At 40.6% G+C, this 26,882-nt stretch overlaps 2 protein-coding genes across 6 annotated transcripts; one reads left to right on the top strand and one right to left on the bottom strand.

Moving 5' to 3' along the window:
- Positions 1-123: 123 nt before the first annotated feature.
- On the bottom strand, positions 124-26,430 carry LOC104609302 (3-oxoacyl-[acyl-carrier-protein] synthase II, chloroplastic-like). 5 transcript variants are annotated; one of them, XM_010275588.2, is made up of 14 exons: positions 25,561-26,430; positions 21,678-21,883; positions 21,398-21,601; positions 19,911-20,021; positions 19,718-19,813; positions 19,096-19,141; positions 18,910-18,989; positions 16,467-16,535; positions 16,266-16,350; positions 15,757-15,911; positions 15,585-15,665; positions 1,055-1,114; positions 392-504; positions 124-299 (listed from the first exon to the last, which is right to left on the bottom strand). In XM_010275588.2, the coding sequence occupies exons 1-14, from the start codon at positions 25,946-25,948 to the stop codon at positions 155-157; spliced, it is 1,839 nt and encodes a 612-aa protein (XP_010273890.1). In that variant the 5' UTR covers positions 25,949-26,430; the 3' UTR covers positions 124-154. The 5 variants fall into 5 exon arrangements, with proteins under 5 accessions (XP_010273890.1, XP_088745881.1, XP_088745880.1 ...); XM_088889755.1 differs by having other exon boundaries at positions 124-291; XM_088889754.1 differs by lacking the exon at positions 1,055-1,114.
- On the top strand, positions 3,728-8,288 carry LOC148790543 (zinc finger protein CONSTANS-LIKE 14-like; the record flags this gene model as incomplete). The annotated part of the gene is made up of 3 exons (XM_088890871.1): positions 3,728-4,159; positions 7,563-7,856; positions 8,061-8,288. Coding segments are annotated over 3 exons (813 nt in total), but the record flags the coding sequence as incomplete, so codon positions are not given.
- Positions 26,431-26,882: the final 452 nt, after the last annotated feature.

Raw genomic sequence — 26,882 nt, 5'->3', positions numbered from 1 at the left:
ACAGGTGAGAACTACACGTTTCCAGTGGCATACAGCCTCTAAATTTACATCCCAAGTAAACCTAAATCTGAAACTACGACAGATTTCTCAAAAATATTTTGTACAAAGAATTTTTCTTCCCCGTTTGTCCTTTAAGAACCCAAAGAAATTATGATTAATAAGTAGCTTCTATCCTTGTAGTACAGAAATTTATCAAACCAAGGGGCATACTTTTACCCTTGAGTTGAGATAAAAGGCAAGAGCTCAAGAGACCTCTGGGGCCTCCCACTACAACACAGACACTTTGACATGCTTCCGTCCTCGAAAAAAAAAAAAAAATGAACACATCAAAACAATCCAACAACAAATACCTTTACCCCCAAATAAAGGTTGGATTTTCTCACCAGATTACCTGTAACGAGCAAATAAAATTGATGAGTTGTGGCCTCCGAATCCAAAGGAATTAGACAGAGCCACCTTTATGTCCAGCCTTTCCTTCTTCGGGCCAACTAGCACATTAGTGTCCTGATTGCACAAGTCTCCAACGTTAGATTTCTTCCAATGTGATATGGTCTACAGACAACAATACTTCTAGCCACCAGCAGTGTGTTTTACATCGTTCTGAACTAGACATGCAACTTGAACTAGACACTGACCTAATACTTTGCTGAACTGGGCCAATGACATTTTCCTTTGGATCACATGAACCCAAAAGAAACGCTGACCATATACTTAGCTGAACTGAGCCAGTGACATTTTCCTCTGGATCACATGAACCCAAAAGAATTGGAATAATGAAATCTAAGGTTAGAATGATAAATTACTGGCAGTTAAGACCAACATGAAGATTCAAACTGACTAAGCTTCATGACAATTTCGCTTGGAATTCACCTTCTGTTTATAGTGGCTTATGATTTATTCACTTATAACTGCAGAGGCTGGTATACGCAAGTAAAATAAATAAATGAAAATATGAACCGAAATAATAGACATACGGCAATTGGCAAGAAACAGTCTCTGTAGCACATAATTATAACTGTTACATAAAGCAACAAGGTATAAGGAGAGAGCATACAATGCCTTTGTCAGGGTTTTCAAGATTGATGTTTGGATGGATCCACCCGGTCCGTATAGCCTAAATATGAGAGGTAGCACAACTCAGAATGGGCTCAGAAAAAGAGAGGGGGTGCATAAAACTGCAGGTGCACCAATAAAAAGTTAAATAGAAAAAGGAAAAAGGAAAGACACAGACAACAAGTGTATGAGATCTGATAGTCTCCTGTTAAGGTATCATGTCGATTTGATTGATGATCATAGCTTAATATGGTCATGGAGGAAATATAATATCGGCATCAATTCATATGCTACACTTACAAGGATCTCAACTTTCTGGATCACCTTTTACATGAATATATACCTACAGAAGTAATCCCCCTTAAAGAATCTACCATATGTTTAATCACGCTAAGAAATGATCCACTGACATTATCGCTTTGTATTTTCCCTCAACCTCTCTCTTAGATAATAGGACAGATTATATTCACTTCAAAATATCTCCTCTTTATCAATATTAAATAACCTTGAACTTTTTATGAGATGACCCAAATGACATAATAAGTATCATTCGGTGGTCTGAAAAGTGCCTACTGCCAAGGAAAGAGGGTTAAGACTACGACCTATTTCCCTCATAAACAAAGCCTTGTCGAGGAAATGGCTCTGGAGGTTTGTGGTGGAAGACAAACTGTAGTATCCGATACCTGAATGCCGTACAAGAGTGTTGTATCATGTCAGATACTAAAATTTTTAGTGTAAATTTCATATTTGATGCCATATCCAGCCATGTACTTGCTATATCCAGGTAACATAGACTGTGGTGCTAGTTCTTTTGCAGAAAATATAGTGACACAGAAATGGATTAGAGTCACAACCTGTTAATGTCTATATGCTTTCTGTGTTCAGAAAGGCATCATGCAGAAAAGAATTGATTTTATTAACCTATAGCATTCAGACCAGGTGATAAGAATCTTTATCTATTTTTGAAAGGAGTGTTGGAATGGTGAATTGGTGACAGGCCCTTGTGCATATTTGGATCTCTTTGTTCCTTCATTGATATTTGTACATATAGTTACTATTGGAACAGAAAATATGATTACACTGTTTTCCATCATAAACAACAATATAATTCATATAGGACTAGGACCTACAACCACCATAATGTTAAGCATGGTGCTCCAACCATCAGTCGATATGCCATCTTACACTTTGCCTTTTAGATTTATGCATTTATCAAAACTTTTTTATCTTTTTCTGAAGGTGTTAATTCATGCGCATCCTACTAATAAACAGAGCCACCCCTACAGAGAGAGAGAGAGAGAGAGAGAGAGAGAGAGAGAGAGAGGACAACCCCATTTATACAAAGAGTTACTTCATCTTTACTGGAGTGCATTAGACCAACAATTTGGTGCAACCAAATTACCACCCTTCTAAATTTTCATTTTGTTCACGTCACAATGTTTCCAATCTTTCCACAATTTTACCTCATTTTGACTAGGGATGTAAAATAGCTACCCTACTTCAAGAATTTCCACTGTATCAGGACCAGGCCCTCAGACTAGACCCCTTTTTTTATAAAGTAGGCCCCTTTAAATTTTAGCAAATACCCAACCCAGGTCTGTCCTCATTATCAAATAACATTTCCATTAAAACTGATGTTTTGACTTTTAGGGAATTCTCATGCCCAAAAATGGTAGTAACTAAATATTACCCACGTACATAGATATAAGTTACTAGCTCCCAAAGTCCAACTATAAAACCAGTACAAACCAATTTTACCTGGATACAGCAAGGACACAGCTGGGAATGGCACCCAATATGAAATTTACACAAAAAAAAATTGAAGTTATCTCATAAAATATAGAACCCTTGTACAGGTATCCAGATATCATAGGTACAAACACTGATATGAGATGCCATATACACATATGGTTAGAAGCATCATTCATGCTGATACCATGATTTTACTTAGATTTGTTATCTTTACAAAGTTACTTATGGTAAGATTTGTTAAATGAATAAAGCATATACATTTTGATAAAGAAATAATTTAAAGGCTAAGAAGCTAGTGAAAATTAGGGGTTGGTTTTTCATAGTGGATCCTTTTAGCCTTATATCTAAATCTGCAAACTGATTATTCTCTTTAGTTTTTTTATAATTATTTAAGGGTAAATTACAAAGACCCCCTGTACTATGGGGTCTATGACAAAGACCCCCCCGTACTTTGTTTTGCAACAAAGACCCCCCCGGTACTATGACTATGAGACAAAGACCCCCTTCCGTTAGCTTTCCGTTGAAATCCGCCTTTATAATATTTTTTAATCCCCATACTACCCTTGTAACTGTTCATCTTCCCCAACCTCACGACACGAACAGCAGTGGCAGTAATCCCTCTGTTTTCCGTTCCTCTCGGCCATAGCCGCCACAACTCGTTGCAGCGGCTAATGGTAACAGGGGGTTTTTATTTGAAGTCTCCAAATAAATATCTCCATGCTCTGTTCTGTTTAGGGATTTCGGCTCGCTTCTCTTCATACTCCATTAACAAACACTTTCCTCCCACAGCCAAGATTAGATTCCTTGCTCCGCTGAGACTGTTAGGATTTTTCGTTTCCTTCTTTATGGTTTAACTCTACACGATTTCTTATTTTTCCCTATTTTTTCCCTTTTCTATTTCCTTTCCATTTGTTAATAATGGATCAAAACCAATAACAAGTCAAGAGCCACGCAGAGCATCATCCTTTGTGATTTCTGCAATGAAGAGATCACTGTTCTATACTGCAGAGCTGACTCTGCTAAGCTGTGCTTGTTCTGCGACCAACATGTTCACTCTGCTAACGCCTTATCCCGTAAGCACCTCCGTTCTCAGATTTGCGATAATTGCTCTTCCCAACCCGTCTCTGTCCGCTGCTCCACCGATCATCTCGTTTTTTGCCAAGATTGCGATTGGGACGCCCATGGCAACTGCTCGCTGTCCGCCACACACGAGCGTTGCCTGGTTGAAGGGTTCTCCAACTGCCCTTCTGTCACGGGGGTAATCGTTGGGGCCCCGTGCGGCACTCGAAATAGGCGAGTAAGCCTACGCAACAAAGCAAGCACACACAAAAAGGCAACAAGATGGCACACGAATTAGCAAAAGGCTATTTGTATTGCATTAATCAGTGGTAAGCACAAGCACACAGTACAGTGTCGAGGGGATCTCGTGCTTAACCTTTACACGCTTATGAGCTCACTCGACTACCTACCTCCCCTCAAAGAGTATGTTAAGCTTCTGGGGGAGTGACAATAAGAAACATCAAAAAGGTGAAAAGTCATACTACGGTATTACAATAATGCCATTGGCAATCCCCCATACAAAAGTGCATGCATAGCCCACCCATGACACACACTTGGACACTGGAGTGGCGGCTGAAGGCACGATGGTTGGCACTTGATGGCACGGCGAAGAGAACACTTGTTACAGTCTCCCCCACTCAATTCAGTCTTCGTCCTCGAAGACTAGCTTCTGCTTGAGGCTTGAACTTGTTGTTGGTGTAGGAAGGTTCTTCGACTGCTCCACGAACAGGGTTTCTTCCAAGGCCCAGATGGGAGATTGGGTAGATGGCTAGTGAATGTCCTTGATGGTTGGAAAACCTATGGCTAGTCCCTAAGTTAAGTCCCTGCCTGGCTGCTTCGAGGTAGGATTTTGGATGGTTCCTGATGGTGGAAGGAAAATTGGTGGCCAAGGCTGGGTCAAAATGGTATTTTGGATTGTTAGGGTGTTGGTTCCCATGCATTTTTCCCCAAGGGTGACTCACAGGGCTACTACAGGATTTAGCTTGAGGGATGGTGTGAATGTGGTCCCTAAATGGCTTGGGCGACACTCGTTCTCCCCGGTGGTTGTGGTAGTAGATGTGGGCAAAGTTTGACACGGCCTTGGGTCTTCTGATGGGCCCACCAGTTGTGGGTGTGTGCGGCTTCTGCTGCAAAGGTGGCTTCCGCTGCTGTTGTTGTGGCGGCATTGGAACTGGCGTTGACGCTGGCGTTGACTTCTTCCTGGAGTTGCTTCGATCACTTCTGGTTGCACTAGTGGTGGTTGTAGATTTCTTTGCCATCAATGGTTGAGGGTGGTGTTGGAGTTGCAAGGCGGAGACTTTCTTCTTCTTGGTGCTAGCTGTGGCGATCATGTTGACCATGCAAGGTGACTGCTCGTCCAAGATCATCAGGGTGTCAAGGTGAGGCGTCGGTGCCGCTTTTGCCTATATCATGAAGTCCATTCCAAGGACAATATCAAAATCATCTATGTGGACGACAGAGAGGTCAATCTCTCCATCCCAGGTGTCAAGTTGTAGTCTTACTCGACGAGCCATGCCTTCAGTAGGTTTGGCACCTGTGTTAACTGCTTTGAGCCAGCCAGGCTCTTTGGAAATGGCCAAATTAAGTCTCTTGGCCTTTGCAATGGATATGAAGTTGTGAGTGGCCCCTGTGTCAACTAGGGCCCTGGTTGGCCTCCCGCCAATGGTTACATCAACATACCTCAGTCCTCTCTTGACTGAGGAGGGCTGTTTGGAGGTAGCCCCTTTCTTCATCATGGCATTGAAAAGTTGGAGGGCGCCCACTCTTGGCGCATGGGTACTCCGTTCCCCATCACTCTGCTCATCATCACTTAGCTTGGCAATGAGGGCATTCAGCTTTGCTCGCTTTGGGCAATTCCTGGTGAAGTGCTCCTCCCCACAAATGTAGCAAATAGGAGGACGGCTGGGTCTCCCTTGATATCTGTTGTTGTAGTAGCTTTGATTTCCTTGGGGCTGCTTCCCTTTGTGATGCTCGACTGGTTTGTGGTTGAAGGGTGGCTTCTCCTTCGGGGGACTTGGTTGTCTATCTCCCCCACTCGAATGTGTGGTACGCGGGCTGGCTGGTCTGCTTCCTTCATCATCCGATAGTCTCCACTCAATAAGTTGTTCAGCCACGGCCATGGCGGAGGCAAGGTCCTGAACATTGCGTCGTTGGAGCTCGAGCTCGGCCCAAGGCTTTAGGCCATCCATGAAGTTGAACAATAAGTCCTTGTCTGACATATCGGTGACTTCTAATGTGAGGGCTGAAAACTCTTTGACATAGTCATGGAGGGAGTCGCCGTGCTTGAGAGTCTTCATCTTGCGACGAGCGAGGTATTCCACGTTCTCTGGGTAGAACTGTCTCTTCAGCTCTCTTTTAAAGTCAGCCCAGGTACGGATAACACACGTACCACGTTCTATATCAACACACCTTCTACGCCACCACAACATAGCGACATCAGTCAAATACATAGTAGCAGTACGTACCTGAGTCATTTCATCAGTCACATTGGCGGCGACAAGGTACTGTTCCATTTGCCATAGGAAGTTGTCGAGCTCTCGTGCATTGCGGGTACCCGAATAGGGAGTTGGCTCCCTAATCTTGATGTGAGAGGGAGTATGTGCAAAGGAAGTGCTGGCTGGATTAGCGACGGCCCTCTTCAAGATTGCACATTCTGCTTTGAGCTCCTCTAATTGAGCTTGGGTGTCGGAGGAGGCACATGCGGCGGACTTCAGTGAGGCCCACTCCACTCTCATTTCATCTAGTTGGGCCTAGACGGCCATTGATGTGGAGGTGCTTCTTCTCCACGTTGCCCACTCGTTCTTCATCTCATCAAGCTGGGCTTGAAAACTGTCAAGCCTGTCTTGGACCTGTGAATTGGAGGAGCTTGTTTCTTGTTGGCACGCAATGCTGCAAATTTGCTTGAGCGTGCCATTGATTATGTCTCGGACCTCGTCCACAACTCCACTCAAGCGACCTTCAATCTCGACCAGTGTGTTGTCCATGGCTTCCATGTTTTGATGCAGCTCGTCTATCGAGTCTCGCATCTCACCTACGGTGGCTTCGCAACGCAGCATGCGCAACTCAACGGCTGCATGCTTGTTGGAAGATTTCTCACGTTTGCTGGGCTTCGGTTCCTTGTCCTTGCCGATGTCGTCGGCGGGCGCATCATCGGCCTCATGGGATGTGGAGAGTCCATGCTCGATCTCCTCCACAATGTCCCTGTTGTGTTTCATGTTGTAACTCGCGTCGCGGGTCGAATGGCTTAAAAGGAGCTCCTGCTCTGATACCAACTGTCACGGGGGTAATCATTGGGGCGCCGTGCGGCACTCGAAATGGGCGAGTAAGCCTACGCAACAAAGCAAACACACACAAAAAGGCAACAAGATGGCACACGAATTAGCAAAAGGCTATTTGTATTGCATTAATCAGTGGTAAGCACAAGCACACAGTACAGTGTCGAGGGGATCTCGTGCTTAACCTTTACACGCTTATGAGCTCACTCGACTACCTACCTCCCCTCAAAGAGTACGTTAAGCTTCTGGGGGAGTGACAATAAGAAACATCAAAAAGGTGAAAAGTCATACTACGGTATTACAATAATGCCATTGGCAATCCCCCATACAAAAGTACATGCATAGCCCACCCATGACACACACTTGGACACTGGAGTGGCGGCTGAAGGCACGATGGTAGGCACTTGATGGCGCGGCGAAGAGAACACTTGTTATACTTCGACGCTTGAACTCGGTTCTATTTGGGGGTTTGATCTTGCCAACAAGAAGTATGCCATGCAACTACCACAATCGCAGGTTCCGCAGATGGGTAGTGATAATTTCATGATGTTCCCGAATTGGGGTCCCTTGAATTCAGTTGTTTCGGATGATTCTTGGGTGTACAAGTCTGCTGAAATGACTCTTCAGGGTCTGATGTTGCCCAGTGAGAATTGTAACAGTAGTACTTCCATGTATCCGAGTGTTCCTAGTGCCGAGATTCCGCTATTTGTCGAAGAGGTTGAGTTCTAGTTGCGGCAAACAGACCCAGGTGATATTTAAGCAGTTTGTGGAGCTGCTTAAGCGGGATCCGGTACGCGGTGACGGAGGGGGAGGCGGTGATGGACTGGGCCTTGGGACACCTGCCCAACAGAGCAATATGGAAAATCTGGAGTTGCTTGATGGAGGTGATGGAGCTACAGATACCACTCATTGTCTACTCAGATAGATCTAAGAGAGAACAACAATCGTCTCATCGAAGATAATATTCCTTGGGACTGCAACCCCTCTGACCAGGCAGCGCAGGTGTAATTCCATGCTCTTGTTAACTCGTCATCTGTTACGAGTTCCAGTGATACTTGGCTTGCTTTATTATCTTCTGTTTTTCTATAATTGTTCATTCTCTGATTTAACTATCTGGGTTCTTGAATAATTAGTAGATTTTCCTCTCTCTCTCTCTCTCTCTCTCCCCCCTCCTCCTCCTCCTCCTCCTCTCCTCTTTGCTGGCCTCCGATAGGATGAAGAATTTACAAAAATAAATAAATAAATAAATAAAAGGAGAAAAGAGAAACAAAAACAAGCATCATGAGGAAAAACTAAAATTTCCTTATCGAACCTATGGTAGATGTTAGAAACATGGTTACATGGTGAATGTAATTGGTTTCTTTTTTTCTTTCCATTAGCCGCTGCAACGAGTTGTGGTGGTTATGGCTGAGAGGAACGGAAATAGAGGAAAGCAAGAAGAAAGGGGAGGAGAAAAAGGGGAAGGGGGAAGAAGAGAAACCAGAGGAGAGAGATGGAGAGAGAAATGTGAAGGAATATGAGGTAGAAGGGATTACGGCCGTTGTTGTTCGTGTCGTGAGGTTGGGGAAGATGAACAGTTACAAGGGTAGTATAGGGACTAAAAAATATTATAACGGCAGATTTCAATGTAAAGCTAACGGAAGGGGGTCTTTGTCTCACAGTCATAGTACAGGGGGGTCTTTGTAATTTACCCATTATTTAATGTTACAAAAGAAATTTTTCCTTCATTAGGAATTGGTTTCATTGCATATGCAAAAGGAAACCCATAAGTTTTTCCTTCATTTTTTTAGGGGTGGAGGGGGTGGCTCCACTGCTCCCTTGGACATGCTGAGCATGTTTACATATAGGACTGCAAATCAGATTCCTGACTTGAATTGCAACTACATCGGGCTCAGGTTAGGGTTCAGGCCCAGTAAAAATTTGACAAAATCCCAACCTAAGTTTGCACCCCTATTTATGTATTGTAGTACAACAGTCTAGCTCAGACTCCTAGAAGCACTTGTTGACAAGTTAAAATATTCAGCTCATTATAGAACTTTTAGGAAATAAGAGGCCAGAATTCTACCAGGATCTGATTAACACTGGCGGCATCTAACATTTTTTTGAGAAGATGACTAGATGTGTATATATTAATTAAAAGAAGTGAGAAAACATTGCATAAGAAAAAAGAGAAGAATAAAAAGCACTCTAATAAGCCCAAGATAATAGCATGCCTAGAGCTGTCATCTACAAAAAGCCCCTTTGCAACCTGATACAGTCTAGCAATCATTATAGCCAACTTTATTTGATCAGACAAAATACAAATAAGAAAATGTATGGAAGGAAGACCACCCATGTTGGACTCACGTACATGTGGGTAATGGATTACAACCAATGGCCCATAAGCAGTCTTGTGTTAGAAGTAATACATTCAAATCACAAGCAACGGTATTATTGACCATTGTAGCAAAGGAAGTTTAACATTATGGTTTAATGTAATTACTCATAACAAGCATCTAATGATCATGTTGAAAGCTTTTATTTTCCTAAGTATAGTACCGCAGGGGTGCTATTGTACTTTTACCCTTTTATTATTTTAGTTGCTGTCGCCCTAGTATATATAACAAAATAGCTGGCGCCGCCAGCAAGCTTTTTGACTCTCAATCTTTTCTCCTCTCTTCTGCTCTCTCTCTTCTCTCTTCTCCTCTTCTTTTCTCTTCCATCACTGCACTGACAACATAGTATCAGAGCAGGGCTATCAGATCTGAAAGGTGAAATCGAGTGAACAGTTTTCTTCACACCAGATTTCCAAATCTGCCGCCCTCATCTATTGTTTGGCTGATTGAAGATCTCATGCACTGAAGTAACTTTTCTCCCTCTCCTTTTTTCTGGTAGTGTGTACTAGGTCTGCTGATTGGATGTGAGGTGATCCGCACCTCTTTCTTTCCTTTTTTGTGGGGTCGGCTGATCCCTGTAAAACTATAGGTCGTGAGGACCTTTTGTGTACTGCAACAGCAGCTTTTATGGTGAACTGGAGGTCAGAAAGTGACCTGTACTTGCTGTAACAGATTTTGTGTGCTGCAACAGCAGCTTCTATGGTGAACTGAAGGTCAAAAAGTGATCTGTACTTGCTGTAACAGCCTTCCTGTTGATGCGTAGGTCAAGAGATGACCTGTATGCACTGTGGCAACACGTGTTAATTCTGTAGGTCAAAGGATGACCTGTTAGTGCTGTAACAGCACCTGTGTTCTACAGAAAAGAGGTGTTTCCAAAGAAAAAAGGGGTTTTCCTTTCTCCCTTAGTGTTGGGATTTTTTTAAGGCTGTGTACCCCCTTTAAGAGTGTTTTATTGAATCTGAAATCATGAGTGGTGAAGATTCTGCTACATCCAATGTTTCCTCAATGTCGAATAGAATGAGTGGGGATGCGGACCTATCCTTTCCCATGACTGTTATTCCTCTCGACGGTTTAAATTATTTGGAATGGTCAAGAGGAATCAAGTTGTACATTACCGCAAGGGAAAAGATAGGTTATATAAATGGGAGAATCAAATAACCCAATTCTGGGAATGCTGAATATGACAGATGGAACCAGGAGAACAGCATGGTTATGTCTTAGCTTTTAGTGCCTATGCAACCCCAAATAAGAAGGAACTTTATGTGGGCTGAAACGACAAATGAAATCTGGGAATAGGAAAAATCAACCTATTTTGAGCTGCGTTACTATGCAAAGATTTATCAGTTACAGGCAGAATCATCCACTTGCAAACAGGGGGAGAGGTGTTAGATCATTATCAGAGTGTGGACTAGAAGCGTGATGAAGATGCAAAATTATACAAGAAACTTGCATCTCAGCAGAGAGTGTTTGCTTTTCTACATGGCTTGAATCCGGCATATGAATCCATCAGAGCTCAAATCCTAGGTAGCAAGAATCTTCCCTCCATCCAGGAAGTTTATGCTCTTGTACAATCAGAAGAAAGTAGAAGGAATTTGATGAACAGTTCTGGAGGGGATGCAGTTCGGTTGGCAGCAAAAGGAAGTGTGATTACAGGTGGTGGGAACACCTTTAAGAGAGGGGACTCTCAAAAAAGGGCGGATGACAAAGATAAACTGTGGTGTACTCGTTGCCAAAAACCCCAACACACCCGAGATACATGCTGGGATTCCATGGGAAGCCAAAATGGGCTCAAGATTTGAATAAGAAGCAAGGTTCAGATTTGAATAAAAAGTCAGGACAGCAAAGTACAAGAAAGAACACTATGGCAAACATGGCCTCTTAGGAAAATCAGCCCCCCACTACTACTGTGACACCAACTCACGTCTCTGGATTTGACCCAAGAGAGGATATTATTAATTCCTTCCATGACCATTTAGAGCTCTATGGTAGAGCAATTCGTCAGGAAAATCAGCCCCCCACTACTACTGTGACACCAACTCACGTCTCTGGATTTGACACAAAGGAGGATATTATTAATTCCTTCCATGACCATTTAGAGCTCTATGGTAGAGCAATTCGTCAAATGGATGCTCCTCCTTCAACTTCATTTGCATCTACATCAGGTAACTCTATCACAGCCCTCCATGTTGCATCTCATCCCCCTGACACTCCCTGGATCATTGATTCTGGAGCGTCTAAACACATGACTAGTATGTTCTCTTACTTTCAAACCTATCACCTCCTTTCTAGAAGAGACAAGGTGAGACTAGCTGATGAATCATACACTACCATAGCTGGTCAAGGAACCATTTCTCTTCCTTTTGGCCTTACACTCTCGGATGTTTTACATGCCCCGAAATTTCCCATTAATTTCTTGTCTGTTAGTAGTATTAGTAATTCCTTAAACTGCTCAGTTACCTTTTTCCCTTCTTACTGTGTGATCTAGGATCTGGCCTCAAGGAAGACGATTGGTAGAGGATGTATGGTGGATGGACTTTACATGCTGGAGAATAAGACTGGTCTTCAAGTCACTAAGTCTAAGAGTTAGTCCTATAAGAGTCAAGTCTATTTATGGCATTGTTGTCTTGGTCATTTATCTTTTGAATCTTTAAAAGTGGTGTTTCCAGAATTGTTTAAGTCGGTGTCAATTTCAGATTTTTCTTGTCAAACTTGTCAATTGAGTAAGCAGTGTAGAACTCATTTTTCTTCAAAGAATAATAAATCTTAATTTCCTTTTCACATTGTTCATTATGATGTGTGGGGCCCTGTTACTTTACCATTTGAGAGTGGCTACAAATATTTTATTACCATTATTGATGATTATTCTAGATATACATGGGTATATCCCATGCGAACAAGGAATGAAGTACCAAAAATTATCCAAGATTTTCAGCGGATCTTCACCCAATTTCAAACTGAAATCCAATTTTTTCAATCAGATAATGCCAAAGAGTATTTTCATAGTGATCTCACAGAATTTTTTGTTTCACGTGGTTCACTTCACCATAGCTCTTGTGCCCAAACACCACAACAAAATGGTGTTGCCGAAAGAATGAACCGACACCTCCTTGAAGTGGCCCGGGGTTTACTAATCCATATGAATGTCCCAAAACAATTTTGGCCTAAGACTGTCCTTTGTGCTACCTATCTCATCAATCGTATGCCCTCTCATTGGTTAGAGTGCAAAGCCCCACATCAGATTCCTTTTCCTAAGGCTCCCCTTCTTTCCGTTCCTCCTTGTGTGTTTGGTTGTCGTTGTTTTGTCCAAAATCTGTCACCCACTCATGGAAAATTAGACCCTCACGCTATTCCTTGCATCTTCCTGGGGTATTCTTTCACTCATAAGGGATACCGTTGTTTTGATCTTGTTTCTCGGAAGTTTTATGTTTCTATGGACGTTTCTTTCTTTGAGAGAGCCTTTTTTCCCTGTTTCTCCTCAAGGGGAGTGTAGGAATGAGGAGAAACTGGTTCAGCTCCCTCCTCCTTTTCGTGTCTTCTTTCGTCGTCACAAAGGCCAACCAAGTGCAAAAGCTGTGGAGAACCTAGAAGTTGTACCTCCAATGCCATCAAACTCTCCGAGGGCGAATCATACTCACTCAGGTATCTTGGTTCCTATCGATGTCCCTGACCCTATTGCTATTGATACCTCTGTTGCTAATGACCTTGACCTTCCTATTGCTCACAGGAAAGGTGTTAGATCTTGCACCACTAAACAACCCATTTCCCACTTTGTTTCCTATGGGATCATTTCACCCTCTTTTCGGGCCTTTCTCATTTCCATTGACAGTGTTCCTATCCCCAAGAATGTGGCAAAAGCTCTTTCAGCACCTGAATGGACAGATGCTATGAAGGAAGAAATTAATGCTCTACATAAAAATGGCACATGGGAACTAGTAGATCTTCCTAAGGGAAAGGATCCAGTTGGATGTAAATGGATGTTCACAGTCAAACATAGGGCTGATGGCACGGTAGAGAGGTATAAAGCTCATTTAGTGGCAAAGGGGTTTACACAAGTGTATGGAGTTGATTATGCAGAGACTTTTGCACCCGTTGCCAAGATGAACTCCATTAGAGTCCTGTTCTCCCTTGCTGCTAATCTTAACTGGGATCTACATCAGCTTGATATCAAGAATGCATTCCTGAATGGTGACCTTGAAGAGGAAGTTTACATGGTACAACCCCCTGATTTTCGGGCTCAAGGCAATGAACAGAAAGTGTGCAGGTTGAAGAAGTCATTATACGGGCTGAAACAATCACCGAGAGCCTGGTTCAGCAAGTTCCATGCAGCGGTTAAGCAGAAAGGATACAAGCAATGTCAATCTGATCACACATTGTTTGTGAAAAGAGGGGAAGGAAAAATTGCTGCTCTTATAGTATATGTTGATGATATAATTATCACTGACGATTGGAATGATGAAATCCAAAAGTTGAAAATTTTTCTTGCTACACAATTTGAAGTAAAGGATCTAGGTCCTCTAAGATACTTCCTTGGAATTGAAGTTGCCTACTCACAAAAGGGTATCTTCATTTCCCAAAAGAAATATGTCCTAGATCTACTCCATGATACAGGAAAATTGGGAGTGAAGCCAGTTGATTCCCCTATTGATCCTAACCACAAATTAGGTGACTGCCAAGGTGAACCTATCAAGGATGTGAAACAGTTTCAGAGACTTACAGGAAGATTGTTATATCTTTCTATGACCCGCCCCAACATTGCTTATGCAGTTGGTGTTCTTAGCCAATTCATGCATTCTCCCAAGACCACTTACCTTGAAGTAGCAGAAAGGGTTCTCAAATATCTTAAGAAGTTCCCAGGTGCTGGTTTGTTGTTTCAAAAGCACAGACATTTGAAAGTTGAAGTGTACACTTATGCAGATTGGGTAGGATCCCTAAATGACAGAAAGTCAACTAGTGGCTATTGTACCTTCATAGGAAGAAATCTAGTTACCAGGAGAAGCACAAAGCAGAATGTGGTACCTAGATCCAGTGTTGAAGCTGAATATCAGGCAATGGCTCATGGAGTGGCTGAAATTATGTGGCTAAAGAATCTGTTGAGTGAGTTGGGTTTTCCAATGAACATACCTATGACCCTATTCTGTGATAACAAAGTAACCATAAACATTGTTGCTAATCCCGTGCTGCATGATAGAACTAAACACATCGAAGTCGGACAAACACTTTATTAGAGAGAAAGTTGTCACAGGGGAAGTGTGTACTCCTTATGTCAACTCTGGGGATCAACTTGCAAACATCTTTACAAAAGGGCTACACCACTCACGGCATCATGATTTATGTGACAAGTTGGGCATGATTGACATCTATGTCCCAACTTGAGGGGGAGTGTTGAAAGCTTTTATTTTCCCAAGTATAGTACCGCAAGGGTACTATTGTACTTTTACCCTTTTATTATTTTAGTTGTTGTCGCCCTAGTATATATAACAAAATAGTTGGCGCTGCCAGCAAGCTTTTTGACTCTCAATCTTTTCTCCTCTCTTCTGCTCTCTCTCTTCTCTCTTCTCCTCTTCTTTTCTCTTCCATCACTACACTGATAACAGATCAAATATTATTTAGCCATCTTATGAGTTAAATACACAAATTTGTAGCATTCCATAACTTGTACAACTTCAGAAAGTAGAAGTATTCCATGACAAGCATCTCATGATCAAGAATTATTGCCCCTTGTGGCCCAGAAAATTTAACATTATAGTTTAGTGGTAATTACTCACAACAAACATCTAATAATCAAATATTATTTAGCCATCTCATGAATTGAATACACAAAATTGTAGCATTCCATGACATGTACAAATTTGGAAGTATAAGTATTCCACAACAAGCATCTGATGATAAAATATTATTGCCCCTTGTAGCCTAGGAAATTTAACATTATGGTTTAGTGGTAATTACTCACAAGCATCTGATAATCACATATTATTTAGCCATCTCATGAATTAAATATACAAAATTGCAGCATTCCATGACACGTACAAATTCAAAGTACAAGTATTCACCAATTTTAAAATTTCTTTACCTGCACCGTTGCAACGGCTTCAACAGCACCTGCTGCTCCTAGTAGGTGACCAGTCATGGATTTTGTGGAGTTCACTCTCAACTGCAAAGTATGCTCAAACATAGAATACAGTGACTCTGAATATAATTGCATTATGGAATAAAAAACTAGAAAACAAAAACAAGCTTATTACCTCAGGATTCTGACCAAAACAGTGAATAAGTGCTTGGTACTCTTTTAGGTCACCAGATTGTGTTGATGTAGCATGTGCATTTACATAATTGATGTCTTCCCTGGCCACCCCAGATTGGGCTAAGGCTTTTTCTATACACAGAACAACACCTGCCCCTGTTTTTACAAATGGAAGAAGGTAATAACCATCATTGAATATGCCTTCGTCTAGATATCAAGTACAAATACAAAACAAAGTACCTGCCTCCCCCCACCCCACGAAACCCAATGGACTAGTCTTATACATAGTTACATAATTCTTAGTTCACAATTTCATATAAAGATATTATATAAAAAAGAGCATACATAAATAAATAGAATTACATTATATGAAACAAGTAAAATACAAATAATAGGTACAAACAAGGCAATAAAAAAGAAGGATGAAAATATAGGTGTCCCTGCATTTTCAGAATACTGCAACTTTCTATAAAGATAGCTTATCATGGTAAAAAATATTTGATTAAATACCATCAGGATGAGGTTCAGTCATGTGATAAGCATCGCATGTGAAACTTCCACCAAGAAATTCTGCATATACACTTGCACCTCTTTTCTGTAGAACCAGAGAAAAAGAACTTAAAATGGAAAAATATTCATGACAAAATAAAATATTCAAGTGATCATCTCTAATGTAGTCTTTTAAGAAAACAACACTAAGTGGAACTGAACCTTGGCATGTTCTAACTCTTCCAAAAGCAGGACACCAGCTCCCTCTCCCATGACAAATCCATCACGATTCTGTCAATCACAAACCCCTTCCTGTGTTTTAGTAAACATATAAGAACAAACAAACTATAAAATACTATCACTAGACACTAGTACTTTATAAAAGGGTGGGCTACAAGCATTCAATTTTAGGTTGTGACTTGTGACCTCACAAGCCTCTATCAGACTGACAGACTGCTTCCCTTGATGAGTTCAAGCTGCACCAGTAGTGTGATAGATTCCAGTCCAGAGAAATAAATGTGATGCTTGTTGGTTATGACTCTTTCTGAGTTTTTTACAAGATAAATAAAAAAGAAAATTCATTAAGGAAAAAGAAAGAGATACAACAATAGAATGGTTGCAGAATGAAGAGATGGGATTCTGGAAATTTTTAAATGAAAAAAAAAAAGAAATTTAAACAGCTGACTCAAGGCATGGAAATTAAGTTTCAATGGATTAAGAGAAGTGCAAACTCCTTTGCTGACTCACTTGCCAAACAAGGGGTGGGAAGAGATAGTCTTTTTTGGGCATTGTTGTAATATGAATATCATTCTCGGGGAGGGTTAAAAGATTTTACCCCTCCCTCCTTTCTATTGTACTTTATGCTATCATTAATAAAATTCTGTTAATTATCCAAAAAAACAATTGGAGATAAGAAATCACCCCAAGGAAAAAGAAAAGAGCACCCCTAAAGACACTCATACAAAAACAAATTCCACAAGCTCCCCTACACAATGAAAAAAGACTCCACCCACCCAACAACAACTCCTCCCATTCCCAGACAAAACACAAAAAGGATCATTCTTCAAATGTCACTCCCTTCCCCTTCTTTATCTGATTTCTTCTTTCCCCAACCTTGTCCTCCATTTTCTTTCATTTCTCTAAAAACTTTCCTTGCAAAATCATCACCTATAAAACGTAAACCCAAGATTTTGCACACCTCCACCTCCTTATTAACAACTTCTTCCAACTCTATCCTTCTCTGAACAGCATAAGTTTTGTCAAATTCCACTTCCCTCTCTTGTGGTGAATCAGCTGAACCCATATCTTCTTCTTTATCATCTTCAAAAGGTTGACTTTTATATTTTCTTACCCCAGATGCCTGAACAGTGATATCCTCGATCCCCACTCTAGCTTTAGAACCATCTTCCCCTGCCTCTTGATCCAAAGATTGATCACTATTGTTGACTTGGCATTCAAGAACACCTTCAGACTCCTCCAAACCTAAATCATGAGTTTGATTAAACCGAGACTCCTTTGGCACCCCCATTTTACCTTTTCATTTACATTTCTTTCTCTTATACCCCCTTTTAAATTTATTAGACAGGCCAGCGCCACAAACACCTTCCTTCAACTGAGAAAACACCTTCATCACATTCACATGCACCAACTGACTATTTTTTGAACTCTTCATCTTTTTTGGGTTTATCAAAATCTTGCAACCCTCTTTATCCCCTTTTTAAAAGCAAGCACTTCCCATCCTCTTTTCTTTTCCTACCCAGATCTTTACCCAGTCTACCAAAAACAACTTCTGCAACATTAACTGGACCAACATCTTCCAAGTCTCTAGCAACACCATCTGATTGCAGCCTCAACATCCTCTCTGTCTCATCCCCAATCCGCGCTTCAGCCTTCAAAGAACCATTCAAAGAGGAAACAGAACATGCATTTCTTGCCAACAAACTCACTTCACATTTCCCCTCTCAGACCTCCACCAAACCATCACCATTTTGACCAACAATACCCACTCCTTCAGTGCCTAACAGAATGAAATCTTCTGTCAATGCATTACCGCTTTCTTATAATTCAAGACCAGCAAAGACCCTATCTCAACAACCTCCCCCTCACAAGCAAAGCATGAAGATCAATACTTACCTCCCCAATAAGCAAACGGGTTCTCCTGTTCTCGCGCTCTTTAAAGGTCTCCTCAGAGTTCAAACCAGCCCACGACTTTTCCATGAACCCTTTCTCCACCCAAGACACTGCTTCCCCACAAGAAGCCCATGCGGCAACTCTTGAGGCTTCATGCCCCTCCGTCCAAGACTCTTTTCTGAGTTATAATTAGTACACTAACTGTGCTGGGAATTGATAGATCCAACAAGCAAAAGTTTAACTACAGAATAGTTTCAAAATTCACCCATTTCTATGAAGTCTTTTTTGTCTCTCAACCAAAATAACCCTATATTTTCTTAACTCAAAAAATCATTGGATAATTTATTAGAAACCCACTACTATGTTTACTAGATAATTTACAATATATTGCCCATCAGAACTTCATATTTTGCATATTGACTGATCCATATTTTGAATCAGAACTCTTTTCAAATATATATATAGAATCAGAACTTCATGAATTTATTTGTATATGTCTTGAAAAGGAAAAAGAATAAAGTTGAGTTATTGTTACAATATCCCAAGGGCGCGAAGCTTTAGTTGGATCATTGTTTCTCTGTGAGAGTGCTCTGCATGCAACAAAACCTCCCAAGCCTGCAGAAAAAAAAAAAAAAAAACCATAATGAAAACAATGACACTATGGTTACTAAAATTGATTACGTCTTACACACATCAACAAAGAGAAAGAAGAAATAAATACCAATAGGTATAATTGCTGCATCAGAACCACCACAAAGCATCATGTCCTGCAGGCTCCAAACAAATTTAGGCAGAGATAGAGATTAGAGAAAATGTAAATTTTTATCAACAAAAGAAAAGTGATCATAATGAGAGATGGGCACAAAAAGGAAGGATACCCTCAGACAGGAAGGGAAAATTTACAAGACTGACACCTTCATCAATTAATTGCCCCAGTGTAAACATATCACAAACACCCTATCTGGCTAGTCTATCAACAAATGATAAAATTATTTTTTTCACTCTAGCTTATAATTATTTTTTATTTGAATAAGGAAAATGAAGAAATAACAGGTCTAAGCAGTAAGAAGTGATCTGTTGCAAGTTTAAGGGGCTAAAAGGGATAGGGTAGACCAAAAAGGACATAGATTTTAGTAACAAGAAATGATTTAAGCACTCATAATTTAACGATGGGTATGGCATTAAACAGAACTAAATGGCAAAACAGGATTCATGTAGCCAATGGGATAAGGTTTGGATGATGATGATGACGATAAACAGGTCTAACAGTATAGTCAGAACTCAGAACAGAGAAAACTAGCACATGGCCTCTACTAAATGAGATAATTACAATGGGTACTTACAGCTTCACCTCTGATAATGTGGTTTGCCGCATTTAGTATACAAAAATTGCTTGTTGCACAAGCAGTTGAGATTGAATAATTTGGGCCCATCCATCCCTGCAGTTGTGTAGTTAAATAAACAACTAAAAGGATTGCATCCATAATTTAAGTATCCATCATGGACGTGTTCCTGCAGTATTAGCTTCAAGATTACCAGATCCATAGCAAGCATTGCAGAGCCCATATTTGTAGTAGCAAAAGGTACGCAAAAGGGATTCATCTTCTTATATGAAACTCTTAGAGCTTCTATTGCATCATTAAAGACCTGGACAAAGAAAAACCAGTGGCCCAATAAGGATAAGTACTGGCAAATTTTGAAGAAATATTTTCTTGCTCAGCGAAAGTTTTGATGTGGTAGCATTTCCAGACAAACAGAGAAAATGAATTTCAAAATCTACATATCAGTGGCTAATATGGGACACATTTAGGGAGCTCTGGATCATTTCTTTTCTAGAAGATTTCTGTGGTAGATTAGTAATTAGCCCATGTTATTTTTTACTAGTCAAAGGAACAATATAATTACCACATGAACAGTGTTTCATGGACTCTCCTAAATGGATGTGTCAGTGTCAGACATGCATCTGAGTCCGGCATTTCTTGGATTCACTTCTACATGGCATTTCCTTTGTATCTCCTAGCTAACTTTACAAAAACGAACAGCTAATCTACAATATGAATCTATTTTTCGTATTAACTATCACTTAGTGACAAAGGCAACATTTTTTTTGTAGGTATCTAATGTTAGAATTCAAAAAAGAATTAGTTATTTTAATATTATATACTTTTCAATGGACATGTCCATGAGGCATGAGTCCATGTTTTCTCATCTTGCCAAGTCAGACTCTTGGGCAATGCCCATGTCCATGCAACACTGCACATGATGCAATTTAAAATAAGATGCAGCTTACGGTCAGAAGTGCCTTAACATAGAGGAGATTCAGGATTGCAAGAGATCTGGGATAGTCTCTTCAACAAAGGCTGAAATTATGGCAGCACTAACTGGAATCAGGATTGCAAGAGATATGGGTTTTCAGAACATCACCATAAAAGGAGATTCAGCAAATACCATCAAGTGGCTAGCTGACTCTGGCAGTGGTCCATGGGCTTTAGCTCATTTCTTGGCTGAAGCAAGGGATATCCTTCTCAACCTAAATGCACAGCTGGGTTCAATCCCTAGGGAGCTAAACACTGATGCGGATGGTCTAGCAAAAGCTGGTGCTCACAGGGATGTCTTGTTTAGTGATAGTTCTCTTCCTACTTAACTCTTGAGTTGTAATTTCTGTGTACATCTTCTTATGTACCCTCTATTTCATTAATAAAGTTACCATCTTTTTCAAAAAAAAACATAGAGGTATGCCATCAAAATGATCAAGTAGCCACATGATTTGGAAAGGAAGCCTCAGTTTCATGTTGTTCTTTGTTGCATCACTTCAAACATGAAACATAACTGAGGCCCTTATGAAGTCATGTAGAATTGAGAGAGAGAGAGAGAGAGAGAGAGAGTTAGAACTGATATGCTTAGATGCATCTTCAGCCTGCAAGAATCTTTCTTTTTTATTATCCATTTTCAAGTATTACAATTCACCTATCTTCAGAAAGGCTGTTTTTTATCAAAAAAAGAAAGAAAGAAAGGCTGTTTACCTTCATGCCACCCATTGCAGAGCCAATTAAAACCCCACATCTAGATTTATCTAATTCATCCATGACATCTTCTGTAATTCCACCATCTGCCAAGGCTTTCTTGCCAGCTGTGAGCATGTACAGCATGAATTTGTCTGCCCTTTTAGAAAGTTTAGGTGCAACCCATCCATCTGTTGAGAAAGACTTGATTTCCCCAGCAATTCTCTATAACAAGAACTAGCATCAAGATCAAAATGAGCCACTTATTTCAGTAGAAGAAAGATTAGTTATGACAATATACCGTTGGAAAATGGGCACAGTCAAATGCCTCTATCTCACTTATGCCACTAATTCCTTCAAGCAGATTATTGTAGAAGACATCTGGATTATGACCAACTGGAGTCACCACACCCATCCCTGTTACAACAACTTTCCTTTTATTGGTAGGAAGCTTCTTCTTTGTTGTGACTTCCTTTGCAGGTTGTACAGCTACAGCCATGGTTTTTCCTGCAACAACAAGTAGTTAACCACCAAACCTGACCAGTAGGAAAGGCCACGATTGGCAACGTATAGTATCAAATGTTAAAGAGATAGCCAGTTTATTTTTCTGTTCCATTCCTTCATGTGGACAACTTAGCTATTTCAAGCTGGGATATCACAATCTAATCCACCATCATTAGCAACATAATTATATATGCTTCCTAAAGAATCAGATGTAATATTAGTTCAGAAACTAAATCTGAAGCAGATTTGATAGAAGGTGGATAAGAAAAGACTTCCCCTAGAAAGAGGCATCCAACCAGACAACTTCAAAGAAGAAGGGAAACAGAATAAAAATACATTCCTAGTCTAGGGGCTTAGGCTATCCCAAACATAACAAAAAACAAGAGGAAAATACACAAAATATCTACCCAGTACCCACCGGGACCAATTCAAAATAGGGAGGCATGACGCAAGGCATTCCACTACCTGGAGGGGAAGAGGAAGAAGGAAGGAGGAGGAGTTTTTGTTTTTCTAGTTTCTTTCTTGAAAGATGTTTTTCCTTTTCTTGTTTTTTCTTTCTTTTATCCCTTCCCTTTCTTTTCTTTATGTATGAAGCGTGCATGAGTCACATGAGGCATGCACCTCTGGCAAGCCTCATGCACCTGAGGTGTACACCTCAAAAGCATAAACACTTCCAGCATGGGCCTTGGGACGTTTTGAGAGCACCTTGCCTAGAAACACGCCTCCCACACCTTTTAAAACATTGACCAGGACAGAACCCATGTACAACTCAGCCTGATCCATTCACCTTGCAAGAGAGTCCCCAAGGATGTTAGTTGACCAAATTTTGGAGCTTTTCAACTTTGACACTCCAACAACAATTCAATTCAACTCCAGGTCCTGCTTCTTTGGACATGTGAAAGCAGGATAGAAAGAACTTGGAGTGGAGCAAGGTAATTAGCCTCAAGGAATCACGAACTCCAGGCCTTCCAACAATGAAAACAATTAATAAACACACTCACTTGCAAGTGGTTGTGAGAATTGGGAAGAGGCAGAAAGCTTGTTGAGACAACAAGCGTATGGTTACAAAGTTTGGGAATTTTTAGATATATTCTCTCAACTAACTATATAGATAGTGTTAGGAGAGGTAGTATGTGAGGCTTTGAATTCTCTAAGGACATTTATTTCAACACACAAAAAGAGATGCATCAGTGAAAAATTTCAATGTCAGTAAAACTAAGAAGATATGGTCTTATTTAGAAGATATTTAAATGCCTGAGAATTTTCATTTTAACAGCTAGGATGTGAGAATGTGATTCTGATGCCTACTTGGGAGGTCAAGAGGTGTACTAAAAGAGCTCATGCAAATCCCACCCTTTTAGGCAAAGTTGGTCTGAGCCAATAAGGATCAAATTCTCCTTTCAAGGGGCACTCCATTTTCTTAGTGCATATAGGCATCCTTGTCAATATTTGGTTGGTTCATCATCTCGTTAGCTGAAAAAAGAATTGTAACCTCTCAAATGTTAATCTGTTGTCTCGTAATTTCTGATGATGGAGCATCCACACAGTTCCAATATTCCTTGGGCAAAAATAAAAAGTCATGACAAATCCTATGAACTCCAGATAACTTTGATTTCTCCCCTCACGTCTGTACACTATGCTTATGTGAAGGAGAGACAACAGACCACCTCTTCATACACTGCCAAGTAGCTAGCAGCATCTACTTCTTTCTCCAGTTAATCGGCTTCAGTTGGGTGGCTCCTAAGCATCTGCAGGATCTGATTTCTCAGTGGCAAGGAATAGGTCTGAGCAAGAGAGGTAGGACCTATTGGTTGATAATACTGCACGCTGTTCTTTGGGGAATTTGGGAGGAAAGAAACAATCGGCTGTTTGAAAATAGATCCAAATCTAAAGGTGAACTGATCAGCCACATCAACCACTACTGCAACTTGTGGGCCTCTAGTTCGGAGGAGTTTATAGGAGTTAGTCTCAATGATCTCAGCAGAAACACATATAACTTCCTGGTTTCTTCCCCTCCTACCCCACTCTCTACCAGAGCTCCTTTAGTTAGAAGGGAAGCAATCTGGACTCTCAACTTTGATGGAAGTGCTTATGGTAACCCCGGAGCTGCCGGTATTGGAGGAATTCTAAGAGATGAGAATGGCCACACATGCTGGGTTTATAGTCGTCCGATTGGGATAGCAGACTCAACAAAGGCAGAAGTGTTAGCAGCTCTAACAGGGATTCGCCTAGTCAGCAAATTGGGTATCCAAAGCTTCTCAATTGAATGTGACTCAGCCAATACTATAAGATGGTTGGAACAACAGGAAACTGGACCTTGGAAACTTAGTCACTTCCTATCAGAGGCAAGGGACCTCCTGGCTCCTTTGAATGTTTCTCTAACCTGGATCCCAAGGGAACTAAATGTAATGGCAGATGGTCTAGCAATATTAGGAGTTATTCTAGAGTCTCTGTACTGTGATTCCTGCCCTCCTGTGTAATTCTCAGGGAACTCGCCCCTCTCTTGTATTTGTACACACTCTTGTGTACCTCTCCTTTCTTCAATAAAATTGTTAACTTTTCTCAAAAAAAAGATAACTTTGATTTCTTAACATGGTTGGTTCTTGGTATTGTTGGTATCAAACTACAAGATAGCTATATTCGGTTATATGGATCTCATAAGAACCCAATATTGTTCTTCATAATTACACAATAGATTTGTCAGTTAGAATTTAGTTTTAGTTGGTTTTAGAATCCTATTACAGAGCACTGGAGTTGTATGTCAATCCTAATAGGAGTCAAAATTAATAACATATCTACTGGGCTTGATTTAATAGAAAGGGTTTCAGTTATCTATCCAAGGGATAACATATCTACTGGGCTTGATTCAATTGGTGATGAGATTCAAGTTTATAGGAGTTCTATTTTCATTCTTGCTTGCTTTATGTACTTTCTTGTGGTTCTGGTGTTCACCATGAAAAGAAGGATTTCCTCCTTTCTAAAAGGAGCCAAAGTGAACTGAGTCTATGAATAAGGCCTCTTTTGTAATAGAGAAAGCATGTTGAGTTGATGAATAAAGCTAATGCTTTATTAGTTATTTCTCTTGTGGGAGTTTGCTCCATGTAGGGAGCCTATTCGAGGAACTAGTAATAGTGTCATGAATTCCCCGTTCTCCTTCAGTAATACAACCTTGCCCAATTGATGGGAAACAAGGGGGAGCGGGAAGAAAAACTAAGGGCGATGAAAAAAATCTCAGCACTAAGGTCACCATTCCAAACCTCTTTTGATAACCTTACTTTGATGAATAATCCAGGAACCTTTAAGATATGGAAACACTATTAAATCGGATGAAAACGTCCTCAGGAGTTACATCTCAATAATTGCATCCAGACATCTCTCTGAAAACAATGCCAAATTTCACTGAACAGCAGATGTTAAGACTTGATAAACCATTAAACCAAATACCACCGAAAGGAGTTGAAAAGGCATATTAGACTACTCCATTTATATAAAAATAGGCAAAATATATAAAGACTGGATTACATAAAACAAGCTTCATATATATTGGATTAGGGTCTGGTAATGGAATAGATCAATTATTAAAAGCTCAAACATGACCTCTAATTCAACCAAACGGTCCAAAACAAATGAAAATTAATTAAAGTACAGCGGCACAGAGAATAAAATAAACAACCGATTACCAGAGTGAGCGCTTCGATTCATTCGCCTTTGCCTACGAGTCATTGGCCCGTTCCTAGACCCAAACAGCGAGAACCCATTGTCACCAAAGAATGCCAAAGAAGACAGACCTTTGGAACTATAATACTCCTCGCACGGCTCGAACGCCAAACAAGAACTCATTAGACCTTGAATACTCGATCCACAGAAGGCCGAAATCAAGTTTCCTGGAAAATCATGGCCACCAGCACTACATTTCGAGACAAGTTTCCTTCTCATAGCCCACCTGCTCAATCTCTTCGAAGACTGAAAGGAAGAAGGCTTCAGAGAGTATTCTTTCTCGTAAGCAACCGACATGCAAGCAGCGACGAGCCACGTACAAAGAGGAGAAGCAACAGAGGAGGCTGCCATTGGAGAAGCAGATACCAACCCACCCAGAAGATCAAACCAAAACCCAGATTGATCAAAGAAGAAACTCGGAACCCAGTACTCGAGGAAATCCAATCTAGGCCAAGAAAAACGCCGCCTCCATTGATGAGAAGGGATGCGTTTTTCTGGGCTTCTCGAAACGAATAAGCTGGTAATGCTCACTCTGACGGAAAACCAGAAGTAGAAGAGAAATAGAAGTTCTCATCGATTTGAAGCCATCTCAAATGCCCGGCATTGGTGAATCTGAGCAATGCTAGCAGAAGAACTACAAGTGCTCAGTGAGCAAGTGATGATCCAAGTGAAAAAGACTGAGAGGGACCTATGACCAGAAAAAAAAATGAAATCAATGTAGATTATTTTAGGGTAAATTCCAGATAGTTATCATATTACAAGATGGGTAGTGTCACTTTAGGGCCTTTCACATGCACTGTTTTAGTTCCTGAACTTCTATACATATACTTGGTACCAAATAAAATGAAAAAAGAACTTTTATACATAATACATATACATTGAACTCCAATTAGTTAAATTAATATTACAGTGAGGGCCTGAGTGGTAAAATTAGTAAAAAACCCTCTTTTCATTATCTTTTTTTCACTACTATTATTCATCTCCCTCTATTCTATTAAGACTGCAACTTGGGCTGGGTTGGCCCCAACCCCACCCGAAAAAATTGAGTTTGATTGGATTGGGTTGATGCTTGGGTTAAGGTTAAGGTTGAAACTCATGAATCCAACTTTACTTTGGGTTGGGTTAAGGTTGACCCCTTAGGCAACCCAACCCTACTCGAACCCAACTCTATAGTACATGTCATATATAAATATATGTTATATGTAATATATAACATACACTCATCTGTTTAGATGCATGATATTTGTATAGCCCCCACCACATAGTATCATGTATTTTTTTTAAA

Source organism: Nelumbo nucifera, chromosome 6, assembly GCF_055504915.1.
Source record: "Nelumbo nucifera cultivar China Antique chromosome 6, China Antique-T2T, whole genome shotgun sequence".
Taxonomy (NCBI): domain Eukaryota; kingdom Viridiplantae; phylum Streptophyta; class Magnoliopsida; order Proteales; family Nelumbonaceae; genus Nelumbo; species Nelumbo nucifera.
Note: the sequence above shows the minus strand (reverse complement) of the source record. Positions and strands in the feature narration are given on the sequence as shown.

Bases quoted from the DNA above. Each gene is read 5' to 3' on its own strand.
- LOC104609302 (XM_010275588.2), bottom strand. From the start codon at position 25,948: ATGGCAGCCTCCTCTGTTGCTTCTCCTCTTTGTACGTGGCTCGTCGCT. The intron at 21,884-25,560 runs GTAATCGGTTGT...TTGTTGTTGCAG, and splicing joins GAATCGAAGCGCTCACTCTG to GAAAAACCATGGCTGTAGCT. The intron at 19,814-19,910 runs GTAATCTTGAAG...ACACAACTGCAG, and splicing joins CAATGCTTGCTATGGATCTG to GGATGGATGGGCCCAAATTA.